General features: G+C 38.3%; 2 protein-coding genes across 2 annotated transcripts in view; both read left to right on the top strand.

Annotated features, from left to right (window-relative positions):
* Window positions 1-2050: 2050 nt before the first annotated feature.
* On the top strand, window positions 2051-8785 carry LOC107596150 (alpha-ketoglutarate-dependent dioxygenase alkB homolog 6-like). Its single transcript, XM_016286817.1, has 7 exons — window positions 2051-2107; window positions 2433-3286; window positions 3362-3430; window positions 3532-3592; window positions 7818-7969; window positions 8058-8156; window positions 8232-8785. The coding sequence occupies exons 2-7, from the start codon at window positions 3218-3220 to the stop codon at window positions 8499-8501; spliced, it is 720 nt and encodes a 239-aa protein (XP_016142303.1). The 5' UTR covers window positions 2051-2107; window positions 2433-3217; the 3' UTR covers window positions 8502-8785.
* A 195-nt stretch (window positions 8786-8980) lies between these two features.
* The window catches only part of LOC107596151 (calpain small subunit 1-like), an 11128-nt gene continuing 7277 nt past the window's right edge, over window positions 8981-12831 (top strand). Inside the window, exons 1-7 of the mRNA XM_016286818.1 lie at window positions 8981-9089; window positions 10364-10437; window positions 10882-10918; window positions 11809-11901; window positions 11987-12044; window positions 12135-12199; window positions 12744-12831. The exon at window positions 12744-12831 is cut by the window's right edge and continues 9 nt beyond it. Coding sequence (XP_016142304.1) covers window positions 10391-10437; window positions 10882-10918; window positions 11809-11901; window positions 11987-12044; window positions 12135-12199; window positions 12744-12831 — 388 coding nt within the window. The 5' untranslated portion in view covers window positions 8981-9089; window positions 10364-10390. The remainder of the gene's footprint in view (window positions 9090-10363; window positions 10438-10881; window positions 10919-11808; window positions 11902-11986; window positions 12045-12134; window positions 12200-12743) is intronic.

The raw sequence follows: 12831 nt of genomic DNA, 5'->3' as shown, positions 1-12831 counted from the left end.
AATCCAAATACAAAAAAAAACGAAAATGCAGAGATATATACCGTACATCACAAATCGGCCAAAAAATACAGAGATATAAATTTTTGCCCATATCGTCCAGCCCGACTGTAAAATACTGGTGCTTTTGTCTAAATTTTAATAGTAATAATTATTGTTTATTGATACACTAGACAAATAGGTGTCGTCCAGTGGGGCAGAATGTTTTATTTCAATTTTGCTGGACATTTAAAATTAATTTAGAGGCCCAGGGGTACCAATGTGGGTCATAAAATAATTTGCTTTCTGTTGGTGTTTAGTAGCAGCACATTTCATTATAACAGACCCAAGGGCTCATTTTCTCTGCACAAGGCTCATGACAACTTATTAAATCCAATGTATGATGAAAATAAAAGGATGGGGGGGGAGTGGGGGGGGGTTCTTTTATCATGAAGATATCTAGTTAAGGATCCCAGTGATTCCAGTCCTTTAGAACTTCAGGAATCCAGACTTCTTTCATTAATACTTTTGCATTTGGATTCATTCGGTCTTACAGCAGCATGTGTTTTGTGATGCACTGAAATGCACTGTTGACTCAAACCTTTTCTTGACACAGAAATGTCCACAATGCAGACAAAATGAACATAACGGGTCAGTTGTCTAATGCCAGAGTGTGAGGGCTCAAACTCACATATGCTAATGTGTTATTTTACCATGTCTTGTTTAGTACAGGTCACAATGACTTCACAGGTCCCACAGGAGACAAGTACATCTTTTCTCTGCACACAGCACCTCATTAAAAGCATGTCTTACTCACCCGATAAATCAGGCATCTGCTATCTGTGACAGAAAAAGGGCCTACTGAGTGTAATGTTTCACAGACATGAATTTTTAAACTTGTTTATATTTCAACACCTGTTGTATTGGAACACGGTTAATTGGTTATGTGTCAAGATTCTTGTGTGTGTGTGTGTTTAAGAGACAAATAATTTTCATTCTGCATGTTCGTTTTTTTTATTCTGCATATCTGTGTTTTTAAGATACTGTTTTTTCCCTCCTTTGTAAAACCTTTTTTTGTGAAGATTATTTGGAAACTGGAATCAGCAGCAAATAATCATTATATATGTTGATTCCAAATCCAAATTCTTATCCAGTCTTTTTTTGTCTCTCTTTATCAATCTCGCAGTGCACACATCAAAACAAGATGATTTTAAAATGTATGTTCAACCCCAAAGCTCTGAAAGGTGACGCCTTTGAAGGGAATATGGCATAGGGATGATCACTTTCCATGCCCTCATGTTCTTTTCTTCATTCGCTGTGCTGTATGCATTGTAGAAGCTTTTAAATGCACTACTGTCCTACATTTTATATGCTTGCACAGACACAAGATGGTCCAGTGTATTGGCAGCACTGCATATAGATAAGACATGATTATTAGCAGTAGAAAACATTAATAAATAATTTCTCAGGCAATACTGAACATGTTACACTATTTCACAACACACTACTTCATTAGACACATTAGGATATCAAGTGACTACGTGGTAGCAGCAACCTCAGTGCAGCATTACAGCATCTTCAAATCTCCTTTTTAGCACTAGATTTTGTGAATCATATATTATTTATGCAACATCAGTTAAACATGTAAAGCACAGTTCATAAGACCACAATAATAACAGATAGGCTAATTAATAATTAAAACATTACACTAATTTGCAACTTTAGTTTCATCTTTTTTTGTGTGGTGATTTTTGGTTACAAATGTGATGCTATATGTCGCCTTCATTGACATTCGAGGTCGTCAGAATTCCATGAATACTGAATCTGACCGTTTGTGCGCAATTCAATCCAGCCTTCCCCTTTTGAAATGGCAGAACAGTGTCTCGTCTAATCATAGGAGAAGCATGTACTGAAGTAATCTGTGAGATTACTGTTTGCTGCTTTCTCCTGTAGCGGTGTCTGTTTTTCAAAGATAGTTGTAGGGGAGGATCTCATCATTAAATCATGTTGTCAAGGCGACAAGTTTGTGTGGAGCATGGCTTTGAGCAGAGTGTGTCAGAACACAGGCGTATTCCTGTCACGATTTCATCACTATTTCTTGGCAACCCAAAAACCGCAACACTACAACCAGGTAAATACATATTACAGCACTCACTCATGCTGCTTTGTCAGAATGATGCATAGTAGCCTAACAGACGAGTCGTACACTGTAAGCATTTCTAATGATGCATGAAGCACTGAGCAACATATCTGGCAACACAAGCAGTTGAAACATTAAATCACTCTGTTTTTTTGCAGGATTATATATTAAATATACATTAAAAAGTACATGTTGTTTATTATGCTCCACATTTTTATGATGTGTTTCACAGTTGGTGGTCTCGCTCAGTTTATGCAACACACACTGCAGTGGCCAGTGTCAACATTTACTGGTCTGTTTCTTTCTCTGCTTCCAGTGGTCAAGAGCGATGAAGGCATATGCAGTCCCGCACTGTGCTCCTGAGTTGACGTTGTTAGCATTATCACACTTGATCAATAACTATTAATGAAGGAAACCATGGCTGATTCAAGATGTGGCTCTTGCTCTGCGTTACCATGGAAACCAGAGCTGCAGCGCTGCAGGCTCAAATTGGGAGTTGGAAGAAAAAGACAGGAAAGAGAAAAAAGAGATAAAGAAGGAGGGGGTATTTCAGCTGGAATGGGGGAGAAAGGTAGTCCCTATAAAACCATGAACGCAGGTGTTTTATGATCCTTTTATCACTTTACTTGCAAGCAAAACACCTTTGGCTATCTAATTTCATAAACACATGTATTTGATTTGGTAAATAAATTCATTTTGGGGGTTTAGTCTTTTAGAGGCGTTCGTGTACTCCCTGCACATCATGGTCTGCTGTTGTTACAAATTATGCTACATGCGTACATTCCTGACGATTCATTTCAATGGTCACATCGCCCTCTGTAAATGTGCACTTCCTCTCCAAACCTGTAGACGGCGACGTTGAATCATACGTTTCACCAGGGTGCACGAGGAAACCACTTCATGATACCACACGTATCGAGCAATCCTGCTCGTTCAGCAACAGTTCAGTGTTTTAAAACTTCGATGCTACTGTAAACATTAATGAAGGACTTTTTTTTATGGTTGTCATATTAAGTTTTAGACGTAGAATACTTGCTTAGATACTCGTGGGTGACATGACAGTCAGTTTCTTTAATTGTCCATTCATCTGTGATCGTTATTATGTACATGACAACGATGGCAAATCCGTGTAACATTGCTGCTGATCTGAATAAGTGCATTGTGAAGGAGGTAAGCGTTGAGATTTGTCATTTTTATTTTTGAATGAACGCATGTTATTGTTTTAATTAAATGTTTTGTACTTAGGCTCCTCCAACTATTTATTATGTTCCAAATTTTATAACGGAGGCCGAGGAGGAGTATTTGTTGCAGCAGGTAGGACTTTTTTCTGGCCCGGATTGCTTGTAATGCTACTATGTACTTAGATAACGTGTCAGCAGTGCTTTATACACACTGCCCTGTGTCTCTTTTGTAAGGTATGCAGAGCTCCCAAGCCCAAGTGGACACAATTGTCAGGGAGGAGGCTACAGAACTGGGGTCAGTAACAGGCTATATTTGACATAATAAATAAATCAATGCAAATACTCAGTTAACCAAGTAAAGCCTGACATAAAATAATTGTCAGATTTTTTTATTTTTCCAATGGAACTTTATTATTGAACTTTCACTTCGGTAATAACAATAAAAAAGTTTAAAGGGGTCATATGATGCTATTTTAAAGATCATTATTTTGTGTATTTGGTGTAACAGAATATGTTGACATGCTTTAATGTTCAAAAAACACATTATTTTTCAAACACTGTACATTATTGTAGTTCCTCTATGCCCCGCCTCTCTCAAACACCTCGTTTTCAACAAAGCCCCCTCCTTTGACAAGCGCAGTCTGCTCTGATTGGCCAGCTGACCCAGTGCAAGACAGTTAATAATGTCGTTAGTTTTACCATCAGTTCAAGCTCGAAAGGGCAACAGAGTCGTGTGACAGACACAGTGATGATGCAGTACACAAGCCGCGGTTAGGACAGCTGACGTGCTATGATTTCACAGGCAGTTCACTCTCCTGTGATGTGACCCTGTTCCCCTCACACACACACACACGCGACATGTTACTTTGTGCTGCGCTAAAATTTTTTTTTTTAGAAATAGCCTTTGTGCACAGTCAGCCTTGTAGGTTCAAAAAACTGTCGTCCATAAAATGCGTTGCACAAATTCGAACATCTGGGTTGTGCTGTTCTGTTGTTCTGTTGTCTTAACAATGATTCCTAATTGCATCTACTTCCGGAAGGCCAAATAAAGTAGGGATGCACGATATATCGGCCACCATATCGGTATCGGCAGATAAATGCAAATTTTTATTTTCATCAACAATATGGTTTAGTAATTAAAATCATTTAATTATTGTCTGTGCAAAATTTTCATATCGGTGCATCCCTAAAATAAAGTGCTTTTGCTTTCGCACTGAAACACACCATCTCTCCCTGACATGGCTGCATCAACACTACTGCTGTTCCTGAAACCACACCTTCTTCACACTTTCTTTGCGTGCACATTTGGGCGGCGTTATGCTAATATTTCCACATTGTGACTTAGATATGTGGGGGTGTGTTAGAACGAGCCGTTTTAGGTAGGCGTGGCTGACTCTTAACTTTTATAAAGAATATCTCTTTGGATTTGAAACTTTAGTCTTTGCAGCTTTACAGATCTTCTTTATGCACCAAGAGCTTGTAACACTCCAAAGAGAGAGGAAAACTTGACATCGCGTCAAGTCAAGTCAAGTCTGCTTTATTGTCAATTCTTCCACATGTACAGCACATACACACAGAGAATTGAAATTGCGTTACTCTCAGACCCTTGGTGCGTACATATAACACTAACAGTAGAACATAGATACAGATTAAATACAACTATACAAATATACAAGTAAGGTAAAAAATTTAAAATATATATATAAAGCAGCACAAGGCACATGGCAGATAGAGTGCAAACCAGAGAAGTAAACAACAGTGCAGATATAATGATTTGTAGTGCAAAAGAGCTTATTCAGACTGATTAAAGTGACAGTGTGTGTGTGTATTTGGGAGGGGGGAGTGGGAGAGTCCATCAGAGGGTCAGAGTTCAGAGGTGCGTGGGGCAAAAGAGGGGAGGGGGGGCAAGGTCGGGAGGGAGTTCAGCTTCCTGACAGCCTGATGGATGAAGCTGTCCTTCAGTCTGCTGGTCCTGGCCTGGAGACTCCGCAGTCTCCTCCCTGATGGCAGCAGACTGAAGAAGCTGTGTGTCGGGTGGGTGGGATCACCTGCAATGCAGAGGGCTCTGCGGGTGAGACGGGTGTTGTAAATGTCCTGGAGGGAGGGGAGAGAGGCACCAACGATCTTCTCAGCTGCTCTCACTATGCGTTGAAGTGACTTGCGGCAGGACGCGTTCCAGGCGCCATACCACACAGACAGTGATGCAGAATGCTCTCGATGGTGCCTCTGTAGAAGGTGCACATGATGGGGGCCAGGGCTCTGGCTCTTCTCAGTTTCTCAGTTTTTGGTTAAGTTAAAAGAGCGCTTCAGTTTACCGGTGATCGTCTTTAGCTCAGCGCACGCAGCTCAAACAGCAGTGCACAACATTAATAACTATGATTGGGTATGTTGTGTATATAACATTCTAATGAGAACATTATTATAATAAAACGTTGTGCATTCTTTGGGTTTAGTTGCTGTGTTTCAGCGCGTTGTTATGGGAAGATCGCATCCACAACCGGATCACACATTCTGACTATAGCATGCAATAACTGCGTCATTTGTCATTTCATATATAAGTTGTAATATTATGTTTATGTTGTTTTAATATTAATCTCAGGATGCATTTCCTTGAGTTAAATAAGCTGCCAGCAAAACGCTTCAGTTTACCGTGTTCATTCAGCTCTTCAGCTTCAGCACGCGCAGCTCAACGGCTGCTATTTAAAACAGTGGTATTAATTTGTTACTTTTTCAAAATCATTGATACATTATTAATAACAACAACCACTTGTATTTTTCTCTTATTATTTTCATCAACAATATGGTTTAGTAATTAAAATCATTTAATTATTGTCTGTGCAAAATTTTCATATCGGTGCATCCCTAAAATAAAGTGCTTTTGCTTTCGCACTGAAACACACCATCTCTCCCTGACATGGCTGCATCAACACTACTGCTGTTCCTGAAACCACACCTTCTTCACACTTTCTTTGCGTGCACATTTGGGCGGCGTTATGCTAATATTTCCACATTGTGACTTAGATATGTGGGGGTGTGTTAGAACGAGCCGTTTTAGGTAGGCGTGGCTGACTCTTAACTTTTATAAAGAATATCTCTTTGGATTTGAAACTTTAGTCTTTGCAGCTTTACAGATCTTCTTTATGCACCAAGAGCTTGTAACACTCCAAAGAGAGAGGAAAACTTGACATCGCGTCAAGTCAAGTCAAGTCTGCTTTATTGTCAATTCTTCCACATGTACAGCACATACACACAGAGAATTGAAATTGCGTTACTCTCAGACCCTTGGTGCGTACATATAACACTAACAGTAGAACATAGATACAGATTAAATACAACTATACAAATATACAAGTAAGGTAAAAAATTTAAAATATATATATAAAGCAGCACAAGGCACATGGCAGATAGAGTGTTGCTCACTGATGTGCTGGTACAGTTAATTTAGTGCCTCGCTCCATATGACCCCTTTAAATTGTTAATAAAAATTTATAATAATAAAAAATAACAATAATTGAAAAGTTTATTGTTTTGTATCATATGTGATGTTTTTGGCCAGTGGTTCTCAAACCTGTCCTGGAGTACTCCCAGTCCTGCACATTTTGTATGTCTTCCTCATCTATCACACCTTCTCATTAGTGGAGAATGCAAGACCTGAAGGGGGTGTGTCAGATATAGGGAGACATACAAAATGTGTACTGCTGGGGGTACTTCATGGAGAGGTTAGAATACCACTGTCTTAGGCCTTTATGGCCTATACAGTAACACCTATGAAAAAAAACACCTCAGGTTCATTCAGAGGCTCAAACTGAGCAGAAATATGCAATTTGGTATATATTGTTAATTATATTGCAAAAAGTAAGATGTAATTCTGATAGCTTGTAAATCAATGATGAGGTCTTCATAATAGTATAGCAGACTGCTAAAAAAATTATATAAATATAAGCTTTTACTCTATATCTCCAAGTAATATGTCTTAGTAAGATGACTTGGTAAATGTTCATCTTGAAATATTACAAACAATATAAAAGTTATGCTTATGTTTACTGTATACAATTATTAAAGATTTCACAGCAAAAAGATGTGTGTACCACAACCTGAAGGTGGCCATTTTTAGAATTATACTAAAAGGCCTTTTACATAGTAAAAAAAAAAAAAAAGTGTCTATCAAGAACAATCAATCAGAGGGCAGAAGGCATGTAGTAGTTTGTGTGCAAAAGTCTTTCAGCAAAGCTTTGTTGATAATCTATCAAATATGATACTGTATATTTTATAGGGTTAATCACTACTGCTGCCTGATATACTTTCTTATTTCTGTTTGATGATATAAAAAATTATTTCATATTCTTATCTACAGGAAATATTTATGACTTGGACTTAGATGCTGTGCCCTGTGTAGTTGTAGCTCTTTTGTTCTTGACATAAGACATGTCACTACTCGTTACTTTAACAAGAGTTCAGTATAAGCTGGAGAGGGTATTTAAAAAGACATTGATTGTTGTTGTTTTTTTTTTCTTTTTCAGGTGGATTGCCAAATCCCAAAGGAATGCTTGCTGAGAAACTCCCCGATTGGCTGCTAAAGTACACAGAGAAAATATCGGCTCTTGGAGCTTTTGCTGGAAAGACAGCTAATCATGTGCTTGTAAATGAATACAAGCCTGGGGAGGGAATTATGGTAAAGAGAGAGTTAACCTTTTAATTCCCTGTAGTTATAATTTTTAACCCACCTTTTTATTCTTTTTCATTTTATCCTTCTTTACCAGCCTCATGAGGATGGACCACTGTATCACCCCACAGTAACAACTATCAGTCTGGGTTCTCATACACTTCTAGATTTCTACAAGCCTGTTTGTCAGACTCAGGTAGCAGCAGGCAAACAATCAAACTATCAAACACAAGCGCACCAGTCTTTTAACATTCTCCTCCTCTCCCTGCAGTCTGAAACTCCTCAAACAGAAGAAAGCCGCTACATGCTATCATTGTTGGTACAACGAAGAAGTCTGCTGATTCTGCAGGATGACATGTACAAATTTTATCTGCATGGTATTCACGGAGTTTGTGAGGATGTTTTGTCAGAGAATGTGGTGAATCTCTCATCAACAGGGGCTCAGGTTTGCAACACGCTGCTCCGCAGCACCAGAGTCTCCCTTACCATTCGCCATGTTCCCAAAGTCATCCGGACCAATCTGTTGCTTGGCAAGAAGTGACACATTCACAGACTTGCTTGAACTTTGAACCAGACAAACAGGTTATACATGTTTACACCCGCAATGCAAAGTGTGGAAATGCAATATACAAGTGTCTACAATATATTATTGTATATGCAGAGCATTAGTGTCTGTAAGGTATTTTAATATAGATACCTTACATGATGGCATGTATGCAGCAGCCTTTGAAATATTTGTCCTCTCAAAGCTGAAAGGTCTTCAGGGTTGTTGATTGTACAAACAGATCTGCATTGATAAACAAATGGCTTTTTTTGCAACATAAATAAATTGCTGTATTGATAGACTGTTGTATTGTGTGTGTTTTTTTTAAATACTTTTGTGTAATCCTGTGCCAGTCTGACATGCAAACTAAAACTCGTCGTTCAGGTGTTAAGTCTTCCCCTCCTAAAATTCTTGGAAAAATGGGCTGGTTTTTCTCTACGATGTTTGCGTATCGTTCTTATGGGGGTTGGTGTTTTCACTGGCATTACGCCGTTTGCGTAACTTATTTTGGAATCCGCTCTTCCTGTCATATGCACAACTGCCGTGTTACGGACGACAGTTCACATTACCTTCCGCTGCTAACTGGTGAGTTTAATCTTTCTGCGCCCTTAACAGCGAGATAAAAATATCTTTACACGTGCAGTAGCGGAAATAGTGTCCGGTAAATTCATATTATGTGGGAATTTTACTTGTTTAATGCGGAGTCATGTCGGGTAGCTTGTTTAGCGTGCTAGCATGTTTTACTCGCATCCAAATTTAGTTGAGCATCTAATACGTTCATGCTTGATTGTCCAGATTATTATTTAAATGCTGTAATCAGGAGAATATTTCTGCTGACAAAACAGATAACGTTAGTCAGCAAGATAATTTACGCCGTATCGTTCGTAACGTTATTTAAAGCGATCTAAAGAGTTGAAAACGCCCTCAATTACGTTACCCCTAAACTTTCATTCTGTTGCAAACGGTTGTTTACGAGTATTTAAATGCCAGTTTATACAGGTTTCGCTTTGAAAATCTGAGTTTTTTTTTTTTTGCGGTTTAATTCGTGTGTGTGGTGGATGGATGGAGGACATACTTGTAGTAACGTTAGGTGTGTCCACATTGTGTCAACAGACACTGAGATGATTGACATTCACAAACCCCCTTGTGCTGACATTTTTGTATTAAACCTTTCAGCAAACGTGAAAATTAAAATTGTGTTGTAAAGAAAGCAATTTTTTCAGTAAACCACTGTTTAATAAAATCTTAAATTAATAAACGTAAACCTTTTGCGTATTAGTGAAAGTGACGTGACATGTGGCCTAGTATGGTGACCCATACTAGGAATTAGTGCTCTGCATTTAATCCATCCAAAGTGCACACACACACAGTGAACACACACCCAGAGCAGTGGGCAGCCATTTATGCTGCAGAACCCGAGGAGCAGTTGGGAGTTCAGTGTCTTGCTCAAGGGCCCCTCAGACGTGGTATTGAAGGTGGAAGAGAGCGCTGTACATTCACTCCCCCCACCTACAATCCCTGCGGGTATGAGACTCGAACCCGCAACCTTTGGGTGACGAGTCCGACTCTCTAACCATTAGGCCACGACTTATTACGTTGCCTCTAGTAATTCTGTGTCTGATTTATAATTTCAATCAATATTTGAGTTAATTAAAACAACCCAGCATGTTGGGTCAAACATTTAACCCAACCAGCTGGGTTTGTCCATGTTTGACCCAGCGTTGGGTTGCCAAAATAACCCAAATTGAGTTTGCATGTTTTAGAGTGTACTGAACCATCATGTTTGCGTACCGCTACAACCCTAGTATACTTATATGTGTGTGTTGTTTAACAATTCTAGCTCTCTTCTTCCTTTTAAGAAGTGACTGAACCATTTGTGCCACAAGATGTTTCTAGCAAAGAAACTTATTGGAGGCATTATTGATGTGGTCAGGTGAGGCAATTTTTGACTATAGACTCACTCTCTTTCTTCTGTACCTAAGCAAGTTTATGTTATACTGCCATTTTAATTCATATGAGTGTTTTGTGGGATTGTAGTTCATTGCTTCATTAAATATATTAAAGCTTGTTGGTTTGGTTCATGGTTTGTATTGAAGAATTGTTTAAAAACAGTATTGAAGAATTGTTTAAAATCCCTGTAATCCCTACAAAATGCATGTGAACCAAGGCCCTTTGAAAAGTAAACACTCAAGTGTTGCAGTGAGCCCCATTTTGGCCATTTTGCCATAATTTCAGGTGCAGTTCATGGAGTAACTTTTCAATGTGAATGTGTGTGATTATGCGTTTGTCCCTTTGGGACTCATTTGAGAAGGAATATGTTCATGCACAGCTTTAAGGAGAAAAAGCATAATTATGCCACCTTTGCTTTTTTCCACAGCAATATCGACCCCGGCCAGTTTGTGCCTTCAGATCCTGTGAGTAACAGCTCACATTGTGATGTTATACATAAGCGTGTCTAATGCTTGTTGTCAGTCAGTTTCAAAGAAGAGCCAATGGAAAGAAACCTGCAGTGCTCGTATAGTGCCCATATCTCTGATGTGTAATATATGGGGCCACAATTGTGGTACTCAATAATCATTTGGGAAATTAATTTAATCAGTTCAAATTTTTATCAATTTTTTATCAAAAAAATAACTGAGAAATGAATTTAAAAATCAATAATCAAGCAATGAATTATCACAATGTAAATAAATAGCGTGATCATGCATTTTTGATTACTTTGTAGTCACATATGAAATATAGCTATTGTTTATTTTATTTATTTCTATATTAGTAAATACTACATTTAATATTGTGTCTAATTGTATTTTATATATCTACATTTTTTATACATTGTTTAAATGTTTAATTGAATAAAAATCTGTAGTAAAGAAAAACTATTTATGCACACGTTAATTGCTCATTCTCTGTTGATTTATTTATTTATTAATTGATGTCAACTTCTTAAAATATTATGGAGTGTCACATATTTTTTTGCCCCTTACAATGATATAGCTGTATGTTCTTGCCAAAATCTGGGCTTGAGAAACATCTAGAGTTATCTAATTTAATGCTTTTATTATGTTTCAGTAAATAAAGAAAACTGCTAAATATTCACAAAAGAAATGTCTGTATCATAAAGATGCTGTAGACTGTAGAGTAAAGCACTTTCTGTCCATCACGTCAGCTAGAGAGTCACGTTCTTGCGACATTAAGAATATTTGCATTAGGGATGTGCTTATAAAGTCAGTGGATTTTGTTTGTGTGGAGAGAAAATGAAATGAGTGCATTTGAGATGCTGATACTATTGCCATCCCGTCCCCAGCCCCCACCCCGCAGACCGCTGGCTTATGCTGAGGCCAATGAGTCGGAGGAAGAGAAGCAGTTCCGCAGAGTGTTCCAGCAGCTCGCTGGCGATGTTAGTATTTGACGAACAAGTGTTCATATATACACAAATACGTACAATTAACACTGGATATCATACACATTTCCTTTGGTTTCAGGACATGGAAGTAAGCCCAAATGAGCTGATGAATATCCTCAACAAAATCATTTCCAAACGTGAGTGGTATGTGTGTGTATGTATGTGTATGTAGCCTTAAGTCTGTTGCTATATGACGCTGATTCTCTCTGCTCTGTATGTTATTGCAGATGGTGATCTGAAGACAGATGGCTTTACCATCGAGTCATGTAGAAGTATGGTGGCTGTCATGGATGTATCCTCCCTCATTTGATCTGAACACTTGCTCTAATACAAACCAACAAGATGGAGTTTGCAGTTTTCACAGTCATTTTATTAGAAAATTTATTAAAACAATTCTGGTGAATACGAAAGTCGATAGCCGATAACCTGTAAATGGCTGTACAATTTAAATAAAAGTAAAACATAAAATTTTTAGTCATTTTAGATCAAAGGTGTCTAGGGGCCAACGTCCTACAGAGGACTACCTGGAAGTTTCCGGTCAGTCTGAAGACCTTGATTAGCTGGTGCTAGTATGTTTAATTCAATGAACTCTGCAGGGCAGTGGTCCTCCAGGAACAGGTTTGGACACTCCTATTTTAGATGCTACAAGTGAATTTAGGCATCACAATATTATAATGTAATATAATTTTGATTGATTGTTAGGTGACGTCAAATGTAATATAAATGTGAAAATAACCAATGAATATCCTAAATCCATATTCAGTAGCATAAATTAAAGTCTTTGAGGCTGATGTTGAGATTGTTTGATGGTGTTTGGTCTTGACGCTGTGCTCCAGAGTGACAGCACAGGTAAACTGGGATTTCATGAGTTTAAACATATCTGGAACAACATCAAGAAATGGCAGGTGAGTAGATGTAACAACT

The sequence above is a fragment of the Sinocyclocheilus grahami genome, unplaced genomic scaffold (genome assembly GCF_001515645.1).
Source record: "Sinocyclocheilus grahami isolate Dianchi unplaced genomic scaffold, SAMN03320097.WGS_v1.1 scaffold215.1, whole genome shotgun sequence".
Classification (NCBI taxonomy): Eukaryota; Metazoa; Chordata; class Actinopteri; order Cypriniformes; family Cyprinidae; genus Sinocyclocheilus; species Sinocyclocheilus grahami.
This window is presented reverse-complemented; position numbering and strand designations above follow the sequence as displayed.

Coding starts and splice junctions, on each gene's coding strand:
- LOC107596150 (XM_016286817.1), top strand. CDS start 3,218: ATGTACATGACAACGATGGCAAATCCGTGTAACATTGCTGCTGATCTG. Junction 3,287..3,361: donor ATAAGTGCATTGTGAAGGAG/GTAAGCGTTGAG, acceptor TTTTGTACTTAG/GCTCCTCCAACTATTTATTA. Junction 3,593..7,817: donor GAGGAGGCTACAGAACTGGG/GTCAGTAACAGG, acceptor TTTCTTTTTCAG/GTGGATTGCCAAATCCCAAA.